Source organism: Pseudophryne corroboree, chromosome 3 (genome assembly GCF_028390025.1).
Source record: "Pseudophryne corroboree isolate aPseCor3 chromosome 3, aPseCor3.hap2, whole genome shotgun sequence".
NCBI classification, from domain to species: domain Eukaryota; kingdom Metazoa; phylum Chordata; class Amphibia; order Anura; family Myobatrachidae; genus Pseudophryne; species Pseudophryne corroboree.
In genome coordinates, this window is record NC_086446.1 from 82,131,120 (window position 1) to 82,154,573 (window position 23,454).

Consider the following 23,454-nt stretch of genomic DNA (forward strand, 5'->3'; position numbering starts at 1 on the left):
TGGTCAAGCCTGGAGACATCACTTCACATAAATATCCTGGAGCTAAGGGCCATTTACAATGCTCTAAGCCAAGGTCAGCCGGTGCTGATCCAGCCGGACAACATCACGGCAGTCGCCCACGTAAACAGACAGGGCGGCACAAGAAGCAGGAGGGCAATGGCAGAAGCTGCAAGGATTCTTCGCTGGGCGGAAAATAATGTGATAGCACTGTCAGCAGTGTTTATTCCGGGAGTGGACAACTGGGAAGCAGACTTCCTCAGCAGGCACGACCTCCACCCGGGAGAGTGGGGACTTCACCCAGAAGTCTTCCACATGATTGTAAACCGTTGGGAAAAACCAAAGGTGGACATGATGGCGTCCCGCCTCAACAAAAAACTGGACAGGTATTGCGCCAGGTCAAGGGACCCTCAAGCAATAGCTGTGGACGCTCTGGTAACACCGTGGGTGTACCAGTCAGTGTATGTGTTCCCTCCTCTGCCTCTCATACCCAAGGTGCTGAGAATTATACGGCGGGGAGGAGTAAGAACCATTCTCGTGGCTCCGGATTGGCCAAGAAGGACTTGGTACCCGGAACTTCAAGAAAGGGTCGATTCCTGCATTTCCTGCAAGCAGGAGTGTCTATGGGCCTAAAATTAGGATCCATTAAGGTCCAGATTTCGGCTCTGTCGATTTTCTTTCAAAGAGAACTGGCTTCAGTGCCTGAAGTCCAGACGTTTGTTAAGGGAGTGCTACATATGCAGCCTCCTTTTGTGCCTCCAGTGGCACCCTGGGATCTGAATGTTGTTTTGGGTTTCCTAAAATCACATTGGTTTGAACCACTCAACACTGTGGACTTAAAATATCTCACATGGAAAGTGGTCATGCTGTTGGCTCTGGCTTCGGCCAGGCGTGTGTCAGAATTGACGGCTTTATCCTGTAAAAGCCCTTACCTGATTTTTCATACGGACAGGGCAGAATTGAGGACTCGTCCTCAATTTCTCCCTAAGGTGGTTTCAGCGTTTCACCTGAACCAGCCTATTGTGGTACCTGCGGCTACTAGGGACTTGGAGGACTCCAAGTTGCTGGACGTTGTCAGGGCCCTGAAAATATATGTTTCCAGGACGGCTGGAGTCAGAAAATCTGACTCGCTATTTATCCTGTACGCACCCAACAAGCTGGGTGCTCCTGCTTCTAAGCAGACTATTGCTCGCTGGATTTGTAGTACAATTCAGCTTGCACATTCTGTGGCAGGCCTGCCACAGCCAAAATCTGTAAAAGCCCACTCCACAAGGAAGGTGGGCTCATCTTGGGCGGCTGCCCGAGGGGTCTCGGCTTTACAACTTTGCCGAGCTGCTACTTGGTCAGGGTCAAATACTTTTGTGAAAATTTTACAAATTTGACACTCTGGCTGAGGAGGACCTGGAGTTTTCTCACTCGGTGCTGCAGAGTCATCCGCACTCTCCCACCCGTTTGGGAGCTTTGGTATAATCCCCATGGTCCTTACGGAGTTCCCAGCATCCACTAGGACGTCAGAGAAAATAAGAATTTACTTACCGATAATTCTATTTCTCGTAGTCCGTAGTGGATGCTGGGCGCCCATCCCAAGTGCGGATTATCTGCAATACTTGTACATAGTTATTGTTAACTAATCGGGTTATTGTTGTTGTGAGCCATCTATCCAGAGGCTCCTCTGTTATCATGCTGTTAACTGGGTTCAGACCACAAGTTGTACGGTGTGATTGGTGTGGCTGGTATGAGTCTTACCCGGGATTCATAAATCCTTTCTTATTGTGTACGCTCGTCCGGGCACAGTATCCTAACTGAGGCTTGGAGGAGGGTCATAGGGGGAGGAGCCAGTGCACACCAGGTAGTCCTAAAGCTTTCTTTAGTTGTGCCCAGTCTCCTGCGGAGCCGCTATTCACATGGTCCTTACGGAGTTCCCAGCATCCACTACGGACTACGAGAAATAGAATTATCGGTAAGTAAATTCTTATTTTAGCAGCCGTGCAAACGCATAGTCGCCACCCACTGGGAGTGTATTTTTACTTTGCAGGAGTGCGAACGCCTGTGCAGCAGAGTGGCTGCAAACACATTTTGTGCAAAACAAGACCAGCCCCGTAGTTACTTATCCTGTGCGATGATTGCTGCAACGAGTGACACGGTAATGATGTCAGATACCCGCCCAGCAAATGCTTGGCCATGCCTGCGTTTTTCCAAACACTCCCAGAAAATGGTCAGTTGACACCCAGAAACTCCTGCTTCCTGTCAGTCTCCTTGCGTTCGGCTGCGCGTTTGGAAATGTCGCTAGAACCAGTGCAAAACTGCAAAGGACTTCGTACCCGTACAACGCGCATGTGCATTGCAGTGCATACGCATGTGCAGATTAGCCGTTTTTATCACTGATCGCTCCGCAGCGAACAACGGCAGCTAGTGATCAACTCGGAATGACCCCCCCATTGTGTGGAAGTATTTTGTTTCTCCTGTGTGGACTAATTCGCTGTCACTCCTATGTGGAATCAGTAATAGTGTTCCTATTTGGAACTATTTTTCTTTAATTGCTGTGTGTAATTGTGGTGCTATATTCTCTATAGGGACTAGCTCTCTCGGGACTGCTACCTACCTGCATATAGTTCTTTGCTACATTTACATCCTGTTCCTGCATATTATCGATTTATGGCCCTGATTTAGATTTAAGAGTAGAGAAAGAGCAAGTAATTGGACAAACCATGTTGCAATGCAAGGTGTGCACCTATGTACAGTTTTTTTTTAGCATGTGGAGTAAATACTGGCTACTTCTGCATTTGGTCCACAGATTCTGGGCAGCTTTTTTTTTTTACACTGCAAATTAGATTTCAGTTTGGAAACACCCCTCCCAACTCTAACTCTCTCTGCACATTTTAAATCTGACCCACCTGCAGTGCAACATGGTTTGGCCCAGGTGCACAGTTAACTTGCTCTTTCTTACTTTATTCCCAAAACTCAATCAGGCCCTATGTGTGCTGTGAAAAATGTAGTAAATACTGTCCTAGTTCCTGGCTCCTGGTGGATAGTTACTGTGCTAGTTCCTGGCTCTGGTCAGTTGGTGGGTATGGAGGGTAGTTACTGTGCTAGTTCTTGGCCAGAGCTGTTTCTAGACATTTTGTCTCCCAGTGCGAACAATGAAATAATGCACCACATATAGACATTATAAAAAGTAGGAGACGTGGCCTCGTTAAAGTGGGTGTGGCTTCACTAAAATGGGCGTGGTCTTACAGGAAAGAAAAAAATCAACCAAATTATGCCCCACAATAATGCCCCTGGACTATAATATGCCCCACACAGTAATGGCCCCTGTACCATAATATGCCCCACACAGTAATGCCCCCTGTACCATAATATGCCCCACACAATAATGCATTAATTAATATGCCCCACACAATAATGCATTACTGTGTATGCTTGAGATGTGCTGCAAAGAGGAATGGGCGAAACTGCCTAAAGATAGGTGTGCCAAGCTTGTGGCATCATATCCAAAAAGACTTGAGGCTGGGGCGTGACTTGGATGCCATACTGGTGAGACTTGTCCCACGGGAGCTCCTGAGAAACTGAGCATTCTATCCCACCAGAGAGTGCTTTACACCCTCTCTCCTGTCACCAGACACAGTGCACCATCTGCTTAACCGTCAGGTCCGCAGAATCGGGGAGTGTGTTTTCGCATACCTCCCAACTGTCCCAATTTTCGCGGGATAGTCCCGTTTTTTTGGGGTCTGTCCCGCTGTCCCTCCCGCGGGCCGCAGTGTCCCGCGGTGGGTGGGGGCAGTTGGGGAGCTCCTGATCACTCACTGCTCTGTTGAGAGCAGAGAAGCGGTGAATAGACACTGTGCGCGTGCGCACAGCGTCTATTCCAGTGAGTTAGAGGGAGAGGGGGCATGCCAGCAGCTCACAGAGCGCTGGCCATGCCCCCTGAGTGATGGAAACGGGGGGGTGGCTCGCGATCGCGGGCCCTCCCACGAAGCCTTGCCCCCTTCTACACAGTCCACACCCCCTTTTCATTCGCACCAAGATGTTCCTCCTTCATCTACTTCCATGTTGGGAGGTATGGTTTTCGCGCTCCTGTGGATTGCCTGTATGGCCCTCAGAACGCGGGGACCGGAGTTTCACTTTGGCCGGTGGTGGGCTCCAGGAGTGGGGAGGAGGCGCTGGGCAGTGTTATTGCAGACCGTGGAGAGGTAGGAGCAGCCAGTGCTCTCCTGCTGGAAGTTAATACCAGACACACCTTCCACGTTCAGCTGGGTAATCTTAACTTAACTTCTCCCCCAGGACCTAGCAAGAACACAATAACTACTGAGGGAGGCTCTGTGGAGCTGCTAGCTCTGTGGAAGCTGGAGACCTCTCATTACACACCCCAGAGACTGTTGTGCTAGTAATTCAATAGGGGAAGGTCCATGTATTGAAATTGTACATTACAACATGAAGTCACAGCATTTCCTTTAAAGTTTATAAGCTCTATCCAGAGGGTTACTGGAAGTAGTCCAAGCTTTCCTAACTGTAAGGAGGATTCTTTCCCATTAAAAACCCAAAACATGTAAGTTTGTTTTTTCTCTGGATTCTTATCTCACTGAAAACCCCTGTTCCCTATGTACCTTGCTGTTTAGTTATTCAGGAAGGACATCTAGTGGACAAAAAACACTAGGTCAAGTCTAAATTTTGAGATTAACCCAGTGTGTTAGCCAAGTGATGGAAATGTGTTGATATGAACAGTTAATTTCCTCACCTTGCCCGATTTACATGTGTGATGATATTTTAACCAGTTTCAGAGAGCTGTCTTGTTGAAGTAATCGTAAGCCTTGCTTTTTCTCTCTATATGTGATTGATCACGTAATATAATGTCGCTATGCCTCCTAAGAAAATTTAAGCCCTACCCACAAACTTCGAGGTCTAAAAATGATGGAGCTGCCACTTCTAAGAAAGAATTGCTCGCTGCAACATCTAAAAGCAGCTCTTCTTCCCCAATCCCAAAGGACAACACACTAGAACTTATTGGGGACAATGACGCTCTTACAGTGAAAACAATGAAACTTCTACTGTCACAATTTAAGGAGGAAGTTGCAGTGGAAATTCGAGCTACTCTCCAAACATGCCAACAGTCAAGCAGAGGTGGCGGCCCTTAGAGATAAGGACGAAAATATGGAAGACAGATCCAAACGTAATAAATTAAAACTACGCAGAGTTCCCGAGAATGTCTCGAACAGTAGCTTGAATGACTTTTCAATGGATCTATTCAGGAAACTCTTGCCGTCTACTAGGCCGCTAGACTTTTTGATAGATCGCATTCATAGACCACCTAAAGCTAGGAATGCGTCAGAAGGAGTTCCAAGGGATGTTTTAATGAGGATACATTATTTTCACATTAAAGAAGCAATTTTAAAAGCTGCTAGATCAACAGAGGATGCCTTGAAGATCCTAGGTCCCATTCAAATCTTTGGTGACTTATCTCAGGCGACCTTATTATAAGATGTTCTTTTTACCCCATTACATCTGTTCGCAAAAACTATCCAGTATAGATGGGGTTTCCCAATGAAATTATTGGTCACATGTGAGGGCTCCACCTCTGTAATTGTCAACCTGGAGGAAGGCAAAAACCTACTTTACAAAAGGAACATTGCAGACTCTTCTACTAACTCGTCTCCTGACCGTGGTTTTCAGCGGGACTGGTCTATGGCAGGAACTAAATCATAAGTATTAAGAATATGCAATTCATGACTGTTTCATTGTTCCACATTTCTGTCTTTACAGGACTGCTTCCTTTTGCATATACTATGTTTTCTTCTCTAATAGGCTTCATAGGTTATAATTGCAGCGTACAGTTTATTATGTCATCCACAGTTCTTATGTTGAGAGGTTTCTCTCTGTTCCGATTGTTCCTCAGTTGCTGTTTGAGATAGCTGTCCCTGTATTAATTATACATCTGTTGCTTCGGGTGTTCCAGATGGATGTTTTGACTATTCAATCCTTTTAAACTGCAATACCCATTATTATAATTTTTATTTATGATTCTGTCTTGGTGGTTTGAAGCAACAGACCTCAGATAATGAGGAACTTTACCATACGTTGGTAATCCCGGGGCGAAGGTGGGTTAGCCATTACCCCACAATATTATCTTTAGGGTCGCCATTGTACGGCATCTAAAAGTGCCCCCAAGAAGGGTTATTCCTGTTCTTATTTTTCTTTTTCTCTTTATTGTTCTTGTTTCTCCTTTCATTTTTAATTTTTCCTCCTATTGTTGCCAGATAATTGATTTATATTGTACATACCCAGGTGTTGACCGTGGTTTTCACAACAGATAAATATGGTCAATATTATATCCATAAATGCAAAGGGGTTTAATTCCCCTCATAAAAGGAGATTAGCTCTTAATTACTTTCACAAACACAAAGCACAGATAGTGGCAGTATGAGACACACTTTAAAAATTCATCCCCACCTCAGTTTAGTAATATGAGATACCCTCTCTGTTATATGGCCAATGGCCCAGCGAAGAAAGCAGGGGTAGTAATTCTATTCTTACATCAATTTACATTCACTCTCATCTCCAAACACTGTGACCCTGAAGGGAGATACCTGATCTTGATTGGTCTTCTCTAGAACGTAGAGACCACTCTGGTAGTTGGTTACGCCACAAATACAAAGCAATTATCATTTTGTAAGAAACTGTGCTCTAACATTCAACAACTTGGTAAAGGCGCTTTAATAACAAGGGAGATTTTAATATGGTTTTGGACCAATTAGTTGATAGATTGTGTAAATGAACTCCGCTCTCCAGTCAACCCCTTGAATCCACAAAAGGCTTTCACAAATTGTTAGCAGAATACGATTTGTTTGATGTATGGCGTACGAAACATCCATCAAAGACTTTACATTCTACTCTCATGTACACAGTACGTACTCTAGAATAGACCAAGCATTATCTGACAAGTGGACCTTATCGTCTATTAATAAGATTACTATTCTCCCCATGATATGGTCAGATCATTTGCCATTATTTATTGTGTGGGATATTGGGAATAGAAGGACATCTCTCGAACCTTGGCATTTGGGGAAACAGACTCTCAACCAGATAGAGACTAAGCAGGCCGTTCAATCTTCCCTTTACTGTTACCTGAGTAACAACCATTTTACATTTTTGGTGCGCTCTTAAATCAGTGATTAGAGGTTCTGCAATACAGATAGTGGCTAAGTTTAAAAAAGATTATAGGGAAAAATTTGAGCAAGTCGAATCCAAGTTGCTAAACTAGAATTTGAGCATAAAACCAACCCACATGATAAAGCACTATTTAAATCATAATGTGCAGCTAGGGATAAAGTGAATGTCTTCTATCTAGATGAGGTTCGACGTAATCTTAATAGACTCCACCAGAAATTCAATGTTTATGGAAATCGGGCTAGCAGACTGCTGGCAAGAAAATTTAGAGGTAAAAAAGCAAGAGAAAAGATTCACCAATGTTTATTCAGATGAAGGACTGAAAATATTTCTCCAGCAGGGTCCACAGGATAACATTAGGATTTCCCAAAGCAATTTAGTGGTGGGGACGCTACTGATTGGACAGGAGAATCCTTCACCCAAATTCAGCATCCTGAGAGGCAAAGGTATTCATGGCATAATGTCTAATGAATGTGTTAATGGAAGACCATGTGGCTGCCTTACATATCTGTTCTGCTGAAGCACCACGTTGTGCTGCCCATGATGGACCTACAGTACCTTAAGAGTAGAGTGAGCAGAGACATTAGCCAGAACAGGGAGATAAGCTTGAGAATATGCTTCTGAAATAGTCATCCGAAGCCACCTCGCCATTGTCTGCTTATCAGGAGGTCATCCTCTCTTACGAAATCCATAGAGAATGAAGAGAGAATCTGTCTTTCTGATGGCACTGGTACAATCCACATAGATCCTTAAGGCACGGATCACGTCCAGCGATGCATCTCCTGCAGAAAGGCCCAGTTCCTGGAAAGCCGGGACTACAATTTCTTTGTTAAGGTGAAATTTAGACACCACCTTGGGAAGAGATCCACTCTATCTGGATAAAAAAACAAACAGAAATGGGGAACGACATAACAATGCCCCTAAATCTGACACTCTTCTAGCTGATGCCATAGCCAGTAGAAAGAGAACTTTAGTTGTCAACTATTTAAGATCCACTTTATAAAGTGGTTCAAATGGTGCAACTTGAAGGGCCTTAAGGACTAAACCAGTGGTTTCCAAACTTTTTTGAATCACGGCGCCCTAGAATATCAGACTTTTTTTTTTCACGGCACCCCTAGGCCAAAAATTTCTTACTGAGAAATTTAGAAAGAAATATTACATTAAGTAGATCACGTTTATATGCCATCCTTAGGGTCAGTTGTGTGGTGAGGGACAAAATTTGCTTCTGTTTGGCCAAATATTTTATGACTGGCAGCCACCAGCACTGGTTTTGCCTATTATATTGACCATGAATAATTTGAATTGGTCCTGGCCCACCAACCCAGGGCACCCCTGCAAGTGTCCCGAGGCACCCCAGGGAGCCATGGCACACAGTTTGGGAACCTCTGGACTAAACCTTAGTACCAAGGCACTGTAGGAGGAACAAAAGGAGGTTGAATGTGCAGCATTCCCTGGAAAAAGTATGCACATCCTGTAAGTTGGCAATTTTCTTTTGGAACCATACAGTCAATGCTGACACTTGCACTCTCAAGGAAGCCACCTTCAAACCTTTATCCATTCCTGCCTGAAGGAATGCTAAGACCCTGGAAACTCTGAAAGACCTAGGGTCCATTTTCCGTTCACTGCACCAATAATGAATATAGGTTTGCCATATTCAGTGATAAATTCAAGCTGAGGAAAGTTTCCTTGCTCTGAGCATTGTTTGAATTACCTGATATGAGAATCTTCTTGACTTCAGGATAGAGGTCTCAAGAGCCACGCCGTCAAAGACAGTCGTTCCCGATGTCTGTGATAACAAGGTCCCTGCGTCAGGAGATCTGGATGTTGAGGGAGCAAGAATGGAGCATCCATTGACATTCTCTGTAGATCTGTTTACCAATGTCTTCTGGGCCAAGCCGGAGCTATTAGTATCACGGCACCCTTTCCTTGCTTTATCTTTCTCACCACCCTGGGTAATAAGGTGATTGGAGGAAACACATAGGCCAGGTGATAGACCCATCTCACTGACAGGGTATCCACAAAGATTGCTCTGGGATCCTTTGTTCTTGACCCATATGCGAAAACTTTGTCAAATAGAGTCTGGAAGACCTCTGGGTGTAGAGCCTATTTGCTTGCCTGAATGGTGCGTTGACTGAGAAAATCTGCTTCCCAGTTTAGGACTCCCAGAATGAACACTGCAGACAAGGCTAGATGATGAAGTTCTGTCCACTTTAGTGTGTGACTTACCTCCATCATAGCTTTTTGGCTGCAAGTTCCACCCTGATGGTTGAGTTACGCTACTGCCGTCACATTGTCCAAGCGGATCTGAACTGGTTTTCCCCAAAGGATGTACTTTGCCTGAAATCAGTGCCATGTATATGGCCCAAAATTCCAATATATTTATTGGCAGGCAACCTTCTTCCTTGGTCCATTGCCCCTGAATCAAAACCTTCCTGACACTGCTCCCCAGCCCTGGAAACTGGCATCTGTTGTCAGAATTTCCCAATCTGATATCCAAAAGGGTCTCCCTTTGTCCAGATGGGATGTCTTTAGCCATCAGGCTAATGACCTTCTTACTACCACCGTAAGGACCATAGCATTTTTATCATCTGATGAAACCCATTCCATTTGGCAAGGATCAGATGCTGCAGAGGGGTGTAGTATGGTATGCCGGCGGCCGGGCTCCATGCGACCAGCATACCGGCGCCGGGAGCCAGACCACCGGCATACCGACAGCGTGGCGAGCGCAAATGAGCCCCTTGCGGGCATGGTGGCACGCTGCACGCGCCACACTATTTATTCTCCCTCCAGGGGGGTCGTGGACCCCCACGAGGGAGAATATCTGTCGGTATGGCGGGTGTCGGGATTCCGGCACCGGTATACTGTGCGTTGGGATCCCGGCATTCGGCATACAGAAGACCACCCGCTGCAGAGGCCTCGAGTGGAACTGAGCATACTCCACCATGTCAATGTTGACACCATCGATCCTATCACACGCATTGCTTCGTGAATGGATATCCTTTGACTGTGTAGTAGCTCCTGAATCCTTGACTGAACTTTAGATATCTTGTTATTATACCCTGCTGGTATAGATAAGCTGCCATTACGACCATAATCTTGGTAAATACTCTGGGGGCTGTGGCTAACCCAAAAGATAGGGCCTGGAACTGAAAATGCTGTTGGAGGATAGGATAGTGAATCTGAGATAGCACTGATGGGACAGTGCTATAGGAACATGTAGGTAAGCATCCTGGCTTTCCAAGGATACCATATAATCCCCTGGCTCCATGGCCAAAAGGATGGAACGTAAAGTCTCCATATGAAACGGAGGTACCCAAATGTACTTGTTCAGCACTTTGAGATTGTGTATGGGCTGGAATGACCCATTTGGCTTCTGAACTAGAAACAAGTTGGAGTAAAAACCCTGTCCTCATTGTGCAGGAGGAACTGGAATGATTATTCCTGACTGAAGCAATTCCTGAACTGCCTGTTGCAAAGCCCTGGCCTTTGTCTCTACCCGAGATGGGTTGGTACAGAAAAACCTTCGAGGAGGGTGTTTCTTGAATGCAAATGCATAACTGAGAGATACCGCTTCCTGCACTCAGGCATCTGTTGTAGACTGCTGCCAGATCTGAGCAAACTGAAGTCGGCCCCCCACTATGGAATCCCCCAGGTGGAGGCCCGCACCAGCAGGCTGATGGCTTATTTTCTGTTTTACCAACCTGTCCTCTGGTAGCCCAATGCTTTTTAGTCTTACCAGACTTGTTGTTTTGGGGCTGTTTGCCGTCACCTTTTCCTTTTGCTTGAGACCGAAAGGGCTGAAAAGCTGGAACTTTAGGTTTGAATTTGTATGTGGAAGTAAACTTTACTTTCTTGGAGTCTGCTTCTGACTCCAAAATATCTATAAATTCTTTACCAAAAAGAATATCTCCAGAAAAAGGTAAAGACTCCAAAACCTTTTTAGATACTGAATCAGCATTCCATGTATGTAGCCAAACTGTTCTGCGAGTGGCTACTGTTGAAGCTGATGTGCTGGAGGCAATTGTACCCATACCCAAGGCTGCTTCTTCCAAAAACATTGCAGCCTATTTAATATTTGCAATAATGGACTCGCTCGGAATTGCACGCTAGATGCCATTGAAAAATCCTCTTCCAATGCATCATCCCAGGCAGCCACTGATTTTGCCATCCAAGCTGAAGCCATGGCTGGTCTTATGACTGCCCGAGACAGGGATTTTTTTAAGAAAAACCCTCCACTCTTCTATCCATGACATCATTTAATGATGTTGAAGGCAGAGGTAATATAGATTTTCGCACTAATCAAATAACATGCCTATCTACTTTAGGGACCACCTCCCTCTTTAAACAATTGTCAAAGTCAAAAATATTACATAGAGAGACCATATAAACTGCACACATATAAGTCGCTATACTTGCAAATATGCGCAGCGAGCACAGCAATATATGGAAACACACGCATTTGCTCGGACATGGCACAGAGATGGATTCGGCACTTGTTTCATACAGTACATGGTTATAATAATGAACAGCACCAGACATCATGGAGATTTAGAATTGGCTAATGAATTAATGTCATGGATGTGTATCATTCAAACCGAACCAGATAAACACATCATGTTTGGTATTGAAGCAAGCAGAATCAGGTGTGGGTTAGTTTGAGGCCTGTTGTGTTGTTGTGGGACATTGCAGCGGATAGATATGATTATATGTATAAAAGCTAAGATCATATTGTTAGAACAATGGATGCTCAAGACAACCTTTTACTAAGTTTTCAGGGCTGAACCTGATTAGCACATACAAAGAGAATGGTGACTCAATACAAAGGAGAAAGAAAGACCCCTCCCCCAGGTACTGGTCAAACAGGAAGGTAGTGGTCAGGTGTGGCCTCAGAGAACAGATGTAATGTAGCTACACTCACAGACACACACACAGCTACCTGGCACCAAGCAGCATGGCGGCTGAATCCCCAGGACATCTTCCAAACTAAAGGCTAAGTATTGAACTTCACATGGCTAGATAAGGAAACAGATAGATTGCTTTCTGGTTTAAATAGGATATTGTAACTTGGCTGTGATGATTGTTGGGTGTTAGTGTTGGTGCCCTGTGGAATCTGTGATGGTAGCTGGGATCTTGTTAATCATAAATACCACCATGCAGTACTTTTGAATATGTGCTGGTAGCAATGGCAGGCTGATACTTGTGAGTACCTGGTGGTCTGGTCTTGTGATAACTCATATGCTCTGGTTATTGAGATACTGAAGTTGTTTGGGATGTGAAATTATGAGATGGTTCTAGGAAGTTGGATTACATTGTGAAAGGTGTTTTAGATGGTTTGGAATTGTAAAATCAGAACATATGCATTGTTTTGAGGCTTGGACATTTTGGAAGAAAATGGAGTCTTGTGTTTTCTGCTATGTGATTGTGGTTTAGTATAGAGTGCCATGTGTTTGGACCTGCAAATCTAAAATGGCTGCTGCTGGATGTCTTCCCCTCCCCCTTTCAGCCATGTGGTGTGGTCTTTGGAATCAAGTGGAGGTTTCTCAAAATGGAGTCTAGCTTCCATCCCATGCTGTATTCAGCATTGACTAACTGCGCAGCGATTGTCTCTCACATGTGTAGTTTTATCTGCAACCATGTTGTCTCTTATTTAATGTTATCATGAGCCATTTCTCTCTATCTCTCTCTTCTTCTCTTCCCCTTCCATTTTCCCATAAATAGTAATTGTATTGTATTGTATTTCTTGTGTAGTTATCTGGTTAGGTAGTCTCTGTTATATTGTAGTGTATCATTTGTACTGTTATCCCCTTTTTACAAGTATATTAGATATAATACAGTTAATAGGCCTTGGAACCTAAACCAGCATCTGTGTATTTTCTATAGTGATAAGTGTTCATTTGAGCGTCGGTGACGCTCATGCAGCTTTGTAGATAGTCAGGTTACACAAGGTTACACTTACACCCTGTACTCACATTAAGGTATTCAGTGTATTTCATTGGTATAAGGTTTTAACATAAAGGTATAGTGTTGTAAGCGTCTGCATCGCTGGTGACCTCCTCGTGGTCTCGAGCGTATGCTACGCTACAGCGAATCATTCCCCTAGACATAACCAATAACGTGTCCTGTGATCACTGGGCCGTGAGCGAACGTGACGCTTGAGCGTCTCGCCTACGGCTGAGCGATCGCTACGCAGATAGCGTACCATTACGGTACTTCTTAAGTAAACAGCGTACAGTGTTCTTAGCTTCATAAAGGGTTGTTTATACGACAAAGGAATTTAGCATTGTCAATTGCGGGCTCGTCCTATACTTCTCATATCTGCACTAGGTAGATCAGCAGACATTATCCCTCCAGCAAAGGGTGGGAGGTTGTCTCACAGTGCTGACGGGATAAGCGTCTGCTTCGCTTAGATAAAGAGTGCTGAAGGAACCCGGTAACCGGAGGTAAGAACAGTACGCTATTGTCTTTGAAAATCTGGTTTTTATTTCAATTTGGTGCCAACTACACACTCAGGCCTAGAATAACTTTAGGAGTTTTGAATGATGACTTTCTTTGTGACAAGAGGCCGCATGGTCTGTCCACCATTTTGTGTGACCCTCATGGAGGTGGAAGGGGGAGGAGCAGCGGCCATTTTGGGAAGGTCAAAAAAAAAAAAAAAAAAAAAAAATTTTTCTGAGCGGCTGGTTTTCAGTTGACTCAGGAAACAATCAGCCATCCACTGTCAAAAAGAAATCATCATTTAATGAGGTTTTTTTTTTATGCATTTATTTAATCTATATCATAGTCAATCATAAGTAATAGTGATTGGTACTTATATGTAATTTCATATGCGTGTGCTTACATCAATGTATGTTATTAGATTAAATTTAGAATTGCATTTTCATCTGTGTAAGTTTCACATCTCACATTCCTGTTTGCCAATTTTATAGTTGATAGAAAGTGCTAAAAAGAGATTTGCTGTTATTTCATAGTAGAGGTGATAGTTAAAGTATAGAACAAACACACGGTTTGTCTGAGATACAAGGCAGTCAGTGTGGATTGCGGTAGATGATCAGGGATCACCTACATTGATAAATAAATATATTGTGTTACGGTGGATCCTTTGCATTGCGTACACGTGTCGCTAACAAAGACTAGCGTACGCAATCCAAAAGGCAGACGCACGCAGCGTTCATTACGCAACGTAGCGTCCGGTTACGCCCACGTAGCTCAAGTTGTGATAAAGTGAAGTAACGCAAAGGCGATAAGTAACGCACAGCGGTAGATAACGCGAAGCGGTAAATAACGCAAATCTATTTTTAGAAAATCTGAAATTTAGTTTAACAGATCCTGCTCCTAATTGGTAACACTGTTGGCCTAAAGACAATTTCTGCGCAGAAATAGATATAGAAACAAAAGTGTACATGTGTTGAGTGAGTGTGTTTTGTATACAAAAGTTTATATAACTTTAAGGTGGAACCAAAAGGAAAGCCGGGTACTCGTCAAGGGACATACGTGTAAGTGACATATACGGTGGCCAGGGAGGCATCCCTGGTTAAATAATATTTGAGCATTAGAGTATAGCGGACCATAAGGTAACAAGACCAGGAGGTCATAAGGTAACAAGACCAGGAGGTCATAAGGTAACAAGACCAGGAGGTCGTAAGGTAAAAGGTCCGCTATAAAAGTCCAGTGGCACAACGCCTGGGGTGTTGGTGCAGAACCCATATAGGCCATACAAGCTCTGGCTGAAGGAATCGCAGCCGGAAACATAGATTCCATTGATCTTTCAGTACATGACAAGTAGTGCTCGTATACTGAACGATTGGACCGCACGTTATTGTGTGCAGTAGTTAGTAATCTGACCTAATACCATTAGAGTAAAGTGGTCACAAACGCTATCTGTACATTCTGACGTGATTTGTGTAATTTTTTATTTTTGGAAGGGAAGTTCGCTGGTCACTCAGGAACTATCTAACAACCCCAACTTTACTGGAAAGAGTAAGTGTCCTGCGGGTAACCCTCATATGTTCCAGTAAACTAAAGGTTCACAGGGGCCCTAGGTTGGGTCCAGCAGCTCTGGCTACAGTGATTGCAGCACAGGCCAACGTGGGCGAGAAGTAAGTGGGGTACTTGATAAACCACCACCGCCGGCCTGCCCAAGGACATCTTGGTTTGTTTGTAAGGGTTCGCTGAAAGCCTTGATATTCAAGGAGGAATAGGCAATGCCTGCAGATTATGGGGGCCATTTGTTCAGGTAGGGGGCGATCAACCTCGGTTCGGGTTGATTCAGAGAACCGATCCATCGGGTCGGCACGATATGTGATGTGTAAGAAATATGGAAATCACGCTGAAGTTTTATGTGATGAATGGGAGAGAATGACTGTACAAGACAGGGACAAATTCCCAAGAATAGGTAGCTTCAGTCCAGTAGTGTTACAAAATTTAAGGAGGAGGATAAGTCTCGTTGAACCAACGAAGAGACAAAATAAACATTATGAATATTTACAGTTATGGCAACAGGAAAGTGAATTACAAAAAGAGTCTATTGACTTTTCTGACTCTTATCTTGAGAGGAGAGATATGGCAGCAGGAGAGGAGTTGATTGCGGAGAGAAAAGCACAAAGGTGGAACAACAAAAACGCTCTTAGCAACTGTAATATAGATTATAAGAATAAGTGTAATAAATGTAACAATGATTATTGTAATACTGTTGAATGTACAACTATTAACCTGTGCAAGTCGCACCCCATGTTAAACTTCCCTCAGGATTACCAACAAGAAAGTGAGCCCAGAACGATGTCGGCACCTCTTAAAGAAGCCATCCTACAAGACATCCAGGTGGACGCGACCAAATTGGTAAAGGCAATAATCAAACCCCCTAACGGAGGGTCAGGTGAGGTCGTGTCCACAGGTACGTACAATGTTTTATATCACGCACAAACAAATGTACCCCATATTGTAAGACCAAAACAAGGTGATGTAATTGAGTTTAGTCCTGTCAGGGTGATCACAGTCCCCAATGGGAAGACTGACGATCAGGGAATCATTCCCGTCAAGGACAGTGCAATGCGCCATCCCTGGTCCCGGACAGAATTGAGATCAATCATGTCTGATTACCCAGATCCTAGGAAAGATCTAACTGTATGATCAAAGATTCACAGAAGGTATATCAACTCCCTAGACAACGACATAATCATGGTATCCAAGGAATCAGGTAGGTACAGGGAAAGCGGTTGATGGTGATGAGCAACCAAGCGTTTGAGGAGGCATCAAATCAACCAAAACCCCAGGCCATTGGCACATGGAGGAACTTAAGGATTTGTGATCTGTGCAAAAGAGAAGGGCATTATGCCAGTAACTGCAACAGCCCACATAAAATCAGACCCCCTAGACATGAAAATGAGCAAAAGTTATGACACACCAAATTATAATCGGGGATCATATAGGAAGAATTTTGGGCCACACCCATAATATATAGTCAGGAAAGGTGATCATTAGGACTGATGGTAAGCCTGAGGTAACGGTTAATGAAGTGGGAGGTCATTCACTAAAGACACAGGAATGACCAGGTGAAACGTTGTAAATGTATTTGTGAAAAATGTTTTTCTCTCCCTCTCTCTATCCCCATCTCTGACGATTATTGGTAAGAATTCAAACATTGCATATTCGCTTGGTCCTTGCAGAAGTCTACCAAACCCCAGCATGACCTATCCACCACAATGTATTCTGGCCAGATACAGACAGTGGAATAATGCAAGTGCTGGTGGGGAGGGACTGCTCAAGGAAACCATTAGACACGTAGATACGACAGCCTAATAGTCTGACAATGTTTTCTTAATGTTGACAACGTTTAAAAATGCTTTGTTTCTCTTCTCTTATTGGTGGTTATTGTCGGGTTATGTAATGTATATATGCACATGAATTGTTCTCTATCTCTTTTGTTTTTATTTTCTCTCTCTTCTCACTCATGTTTCCATGATTTAAAGATGGTATGTCACCCCTCAGTTGGACCAATGGTAATGCCAGATTTTTGCTCCTTACAGAAAGATCGTCGGTTAGGAAGGAATATTGCATCACCAGAATGATCGTTTTTGAAGACTGAGAGACAACACCTTTGAGAGGACAGCAGAACAAGAAGAACAACAAGACGAGAGAACTTATTATCGTAACGAGTTCTCTCCCCCTCAAACTGATTTTCTTATACCCCATTTACAAATTTCTTCTTTTCTCCTCCTGTAAGATGGACTTGCCCCAAGAGACTGTGATATGGATTTTTCCCGTTAACCATGATGTTGACCAGAGCAGTCTGTTTCGGTGAGAGTACCAGTGAGGTCGAGAAAGGATCCAGAAAGGTCCTGATGACTGAGACGGAGGTGTAAATTTCCAATAGCAACCCAATCACCAAGCAAAGGCGAGTACCGGGCACGATCTAACAACCATGTTATTTGTAAACAACTGTGAAGGAATGTTAGTTCAAAAAGAAAGTTGTATCTGTAGGCTCTGTAACAAAGAAATGCCAATCCAGTTTTAATATCCATATGGACCGGCATCCATTGAGTGACTATCACTCCTTAGTGGGTAATGTGTTAAATAAGACCGATTGTTGGGTATGCTCTCAAGTATCTCAGGGACACAGCAAATCAGGGCTAGTACCATTTCCTTTAACGTTAGGGGAGGTACTTGAGCTAAGTGGTGGGAGACCGGTGGACCGGAGGTTTAATATCTCCAGCCCTCCTAGTTTGAAGCTCCACCAATACCATGTGGATAGGTCCCTCTTATGTTTTAACATCTCCAATCCCAGAAAACCGGGAAATTGGGAAGTGTCATGGAGCAACCTTACCATGACCTTTTCACACAGAGCAGATAGAATGCCTACAGATACAGAGCTCGTACGCCACATAGCCAGTAGAGGAAAATCTTTCCGGTATCGATATACCTTAGGGAATAGGATTACTAGAGTTGGAGAGGTATCACCAGGATACTGTGCTCATATCGTACAAACCGATACGTGCATTAAGCAGTTGGAAGAATTAGGGTCAGGAGATTTCACCTGGAAGGTTTGTAACATGGTCATGTCCTTCTCCGTCCCTTATGTTCTCCCCGATGATGCATATTTCATATGCGGGAGAAAGGCGTACAAGTGGCTAGCCCCAAACTCTGAAGGATTGTGTTATATTGGAAAAGTATTGCCTGAAGTGATGACTGTTACACATGACAAAATGAAGGACATACACCGTGGTGCCCAAGCTCCTTATACTCACACTCACTACGAGCACCGAGTTAAAAGACAACTGTCAGAAAGGTTAGAGCATCCGGCCTCTGATCTTATCCATGAATCCACCGGGATTCAGGTTCTGGTAGCGTTAGATTTCACTCGTACCGCTCGGGGAGTGATGAATTATAGATACATTTCCGCACTCGCCAATTTGTTAGATAATATCACTGAAATGTATGATGACACGTTTAGATACACTGGAAGAGAACTTCAAGCTTATAAAACAGAACTAGTTCAGCATAGGATGGTTCTTAATTATCTTACAGCAGTAACAGGCGGATATTGTGTTACATTGGCAACGCAGTACGGCATAAAGTGTTGCACGTATATCACAAATAGCACCGAGGATCCGGTAGAGGTCATAGACCAAAAGATGGATGATATTCTGCAATTAAAGTGGGAATTTCGTCGAAAACACAATCTCACCCTTGCTGCTGTAGGTAATGAGCTGACTGGTTGGGTGTCATGGTTGAACCCGCGAAATTGGTTCTCCGGTTTAGGAGACTGGGCTCAAGGAGTCATAATGGATGTTGGAAAGTTTCTACTATGTATCTTAGGTGTCGTTATATCGATTGGATTGATATTTAGATGCGGGCAGGCTTTAATGAGGTGCAAACAAAGTACAAAAGTGATGAGCTTGAGGAGTGAGGAAACTGTAATTAACCTGGATTTGATTTATGACCCAATGATAGAAACCAGAATGTGATGAAAATGCGATTATACGGTCCGTTTCTTTCACCTGTTTTTCTGCTTTTCTCCAAGATACAAAGACCCCCTTGGACGAGGAAGCTGACGAGACGAGATGTATACAGACAACGGATTGACCAAAGAAGAAGATTTGACAACTTTAAATATGGACACTTGATGAACTTTGCCATAGATCCCCAGTTTCCCTAGTATCTTTAAACTCACGCTAGCCCAACATTTTTGTAAATCTGATGGCTCAGACAAAGCTATTTGCTCATGCCTAAGGAGCAATACAGCGCAAAGAAGACGACTCTCAACAGATACCGAAAACAACTTCGACGACAGATGTACATTTCCCTGACATAGAATATCATTGCATTTTTCGTAAGTGTTCTTTATCTTCATCTCTACAACCCTCAGGTAACGACACACATAGACGATAGGGAATACAGGCACAGATATCAGCAACCACATACCTCCCCCATTCATGTATCATCAACTAAAATGTGCTCCCCCATTTTGTTACAACCACAGCCGAAATGAGCTCGGTAAAGTTTGACAGCCCATCCACAGACCCTTAGTACGGGATAAGAAGGAATTCAAATGTATACTTCGCAATACCTCGAAGCTTGATGTACAACACGTACGGCACGATGATACATGACCCCCCAAACATGGATTCATACACACATGCTTCTGCTATCTCACTAGGTCATACCCTCTTCACACCTTCTCCTCTCTCCTCCCTTACCCAACCATTGAAATGTATTAACCCCTGACATATATTTTTCTCTTTTTGAAATGTTTTAGGAAGTGGCAGTTATTGGTGACTGCCAAAGGGTGGACTGTCAAAGTCAAAAATATTACATAGAGAGACCATATAAACTGCACACATATAAGTCGCTATACTTGCAAATATGCGCAGCGAGCACAGCAATATATGGAAACACACGCATTTGCTCGGACATGGCACAGAGATGGATTCGGCACTTGTTTCATACAGTACATGGTTATAATAATGAACAGCACCAGACATCATGGAGATTTAGAATTGGCTAATGAATTAATGTCATGGATGTGTATCATTCGAACCGAACCAGATAAACACATCATGTTTGGTATTGAAGCAAGCAGAATCAGGTGTGGGTTAGTTTGAGGCCTGTTGTGTTGTTGTGGGACATTGCAGCGGATAGATATGATTATATGTATAAAAGCTAAGATCATATTGTTAGAACAATGGATGCTCAAGACAACCTTTTACTAAGTTTTCAGGGCTGAACCTGATTAGCACATACAAAGAGAATGGTGACTCAATACAAAGGAGAAAGAAAGACCCCTCCCCCAGGTACTGGTCAAACAGGAAGGTAGTGGTCAGGTGTGGCCTCAGAGAACAGATGTAATGTAGCTACACTCACAGACACACACACAGCTACCTGGCACCAAGCAGCATGGCGGCTGAATCCCCAGGACATCTTCCAAACTAAAGGCTAAGTATTGAACTTCACATGGCTAGATAAGGAAACAGATAGATTGCTTTCTGGTTTAAATAGGATATTGTAACTTGGCTGTGATGATTGTTGGGTGTTAGTGTTGGTGCCCTGTGGAATCTGTGATGGTAGCTGGGATCTTGTTAATCATAAATACCACCATGCAGTACTTTTGAATATGTGCTGGTAGCAATGGCAGGCTGATACTTGTGAGTACCTGGTGGTCTGGTCTTGTGATAACTCATATGCTCTGGTTATTGAGATACTGAAGTTGTTTGGGATGTGAAATTATGAGATGGTTCTAGGAAGTTGGATTACATTGTGAAAGGTGTTTTAGATGGTTTGGAATTGTAAAATCAGAACATATGCATTGTTTTGAGGCTTGGACATTTTGGAAGAAAATGGAGTCTTGTGTTTTCTGCTATGTGATTGTGGTTTAGTATAGAGTGCCATGTGTTTGGACCTGCAAATCTAAAATGGCTGCTGCTGGATGTCTTCCCCTCCCCCTTTCAGCCATGTGGTGTGGTCTTTGGAATCAAGTGGAGGTTTCTCAAAATGGAGTCTAGCTTCCATCCCATGCTGTATTCAGCATTGACTAACTGCGCAGCGATTGTCTCTCACATGTGTAGTTTTATCTGCAACCATGTTGTCTCTTATTTAATGTTATCATGAGCCATTTCTCTCTATCTCTCTCTTCTTCTCTTCCCCTTCCATTTTCCCATAAATAGTAATTGTATTGTATTGTATTTCTTGTGTAGTTATCTGGTTAGGTAGTCTCTGTTATATTGTAGTGTATCATTTGTACTGTTATCCCCTTTTTACAAGTATATTAGATATAATACAGTTAATAGGCCTTGGAACCTAAACCAGCATCTGTGTATTTTCTATAGTGATAAGTGTTCATTTGAGCGTCGGTGACGCTCATGCAGCTTTGTAGATAGTCAGGTTACACAAGGTTACACTTACACCCTGTACTCACATTAAGGTATTCAGTGTATTTCATTGGTATAAGGTTTTAACATAAAGGTATAGTGTTGTAAGCGTCTGCATCGCTGGTGACCTCCTCGTGGTCTCGAGCGTATGCTACGCTACAGCGAATCATTCCCCTAGACATAACCAATAACGTGTCCTGTGATCACTGGGCCGTGAGCGAACGTGACGCTTGAGCGTCTCGCCTACGGCTGAGCGATCGCTACGCAGATAGCGTACCATTACGGTACTTCTTAAGTAAACAGCGTACAGTGTTCTTAGCTTCATAAAGGGTTGTTTATACGACAAAGGAATTTAGCATTGTCACAATCCCCAGCCGGAAGAGGATAATTGGAATTCCATTTCCTAAAAACTCTAAACTTCTTATTGGGCATAGCCCAAGCCTCTTCCATGATTTCCGTCAGCTGATCGGACCCAGGAAACTCAGTCTTAACTGTTTTGGGATGTTTAAACACAGGTGCCTTGGATTTTAACACATGCTCTGCTGATTCTTTTTAGGATAGAATGGTTTTCCTTGCCTTAATTAACTCCGATATGTCCACTGAGCTGAGACGTTCCTCCTCATCGTATGCAGAACCAGAGTTTAACGAGTCTTCATCCTCCGACGAATCCTCATCTGAAACATGTGTAGACTGTCGAGATGGGTTTTTTTCAGCCTGTTTCTTTAGAGAGGCTGCTTCTTCCCCTGCTGGAAGTGATAAACCACAGGTGGAAAGCTGCATGTAAGGGTTAATCGTTTAACCTATCACTGGTATAGAAGTTGGAATTATTCGCTCAGCTATACTGGATGTCTGTGCAAACATAGCCCAAGGGGGATCAACTTGCACCTGTGTTTGCCTTGTATTTTTCAAGAGATCTTGGTGAAAGCTAAAACAATTCGCACACAAACCATCCTGAACGAGATCCTGAGAGGATAACCCAGCTTTGCAAGACAAACATTATATGAGTGTTGGTGTTGCTGTGAGTGTATTTTCCTCACCTTTGCCACACTTAGACATGATAAATAATCAGATACTTACACAGTATACTACACAATTTGTGACTGTAATCACTTCAAGACTTGTTAAAGTGACCTACAATCCGACATTACCCTGTATTGCACTAGCAGAGGATCGAAATAGAAAAAAACTGACAGAATTATAGTAAAGTCAGCAATCACACTAGCAGCCAGTCACAGTTATACACTAGTATAATAAGCAATATGAGCACATAATCAACTACAAATACATTTCAAGTATGTTGGAGAACATATTACTGCCTCACCTTATATAAGATCTAACCGTATTCAGATGCATAGCGAAAGACAACAGTAGTAGTATACAGACTCATATGCAATAGGCACTTATCCAACTATTCATTCTCAAAAGGTAGATAGAAACTTAGTGCTGTATTACCCGTACTCAGTAGAGTGGGATACAGGGAGACTCACCCCACTTCCAGGACCGCTTGCTACTAGTGTACACCACCGCTCAATGAACCTATAGTGAACACAGATGCCCAAGTGAATACTGACACACCAGTCACACAGCCTATGCTGCGACTGGGTCCCCTTCATATATAGCATCTCACACGGAAGCAGGAAAACAGTTCATGGCAGGAGACTGGAGGAAACTGGTCATGAACCGGGGGGGGGGGGGGGGCAGGAGAGCAGCTTACTCCCCACTGCTGACATCAACCCTAGGGATTGTGGCCTCATACTACTCCTGTGTCACGAAATGATCACTCACCACTGCGGGTTCTGGGGTCCGTCCATTGCCAGCGCGGTTGCTCTCAGTGCTGTGCGGCCATGTGGGGATGCGGCGTGGTCAGTGGCAGAAATTATGCAGGTTCTTGGAGCCAGGAGTGTGGGGACCAAATAGCCGAAGGCGCCGCTGTGTG

General features: G+C 43.7%; 1 protein-coding gene across 1 annotated transcript in view; it reads right to left on the reverse strand.

Moving 5' to 3' along the window:
- The window catches only part of LOC135057184 (zinc finger protein 845-like), a 369,289-nt gene that overhangs the window by 87,516 nt on the left and 258,319 nt on the right, over nucleotides 1–23,454 (reverse strand). The window contains exon 9 of the mRNA XM_063963082.1: nucleotides 22,095–22,264. Coding sequence (XP_063819152.1) covers nucleotides 22,095–22,264 — 170 coding nt within the window. The remainder of the gene's footprint in view (nucleotides 1–22,094; nucleotides 22,265–23,454) is intronic.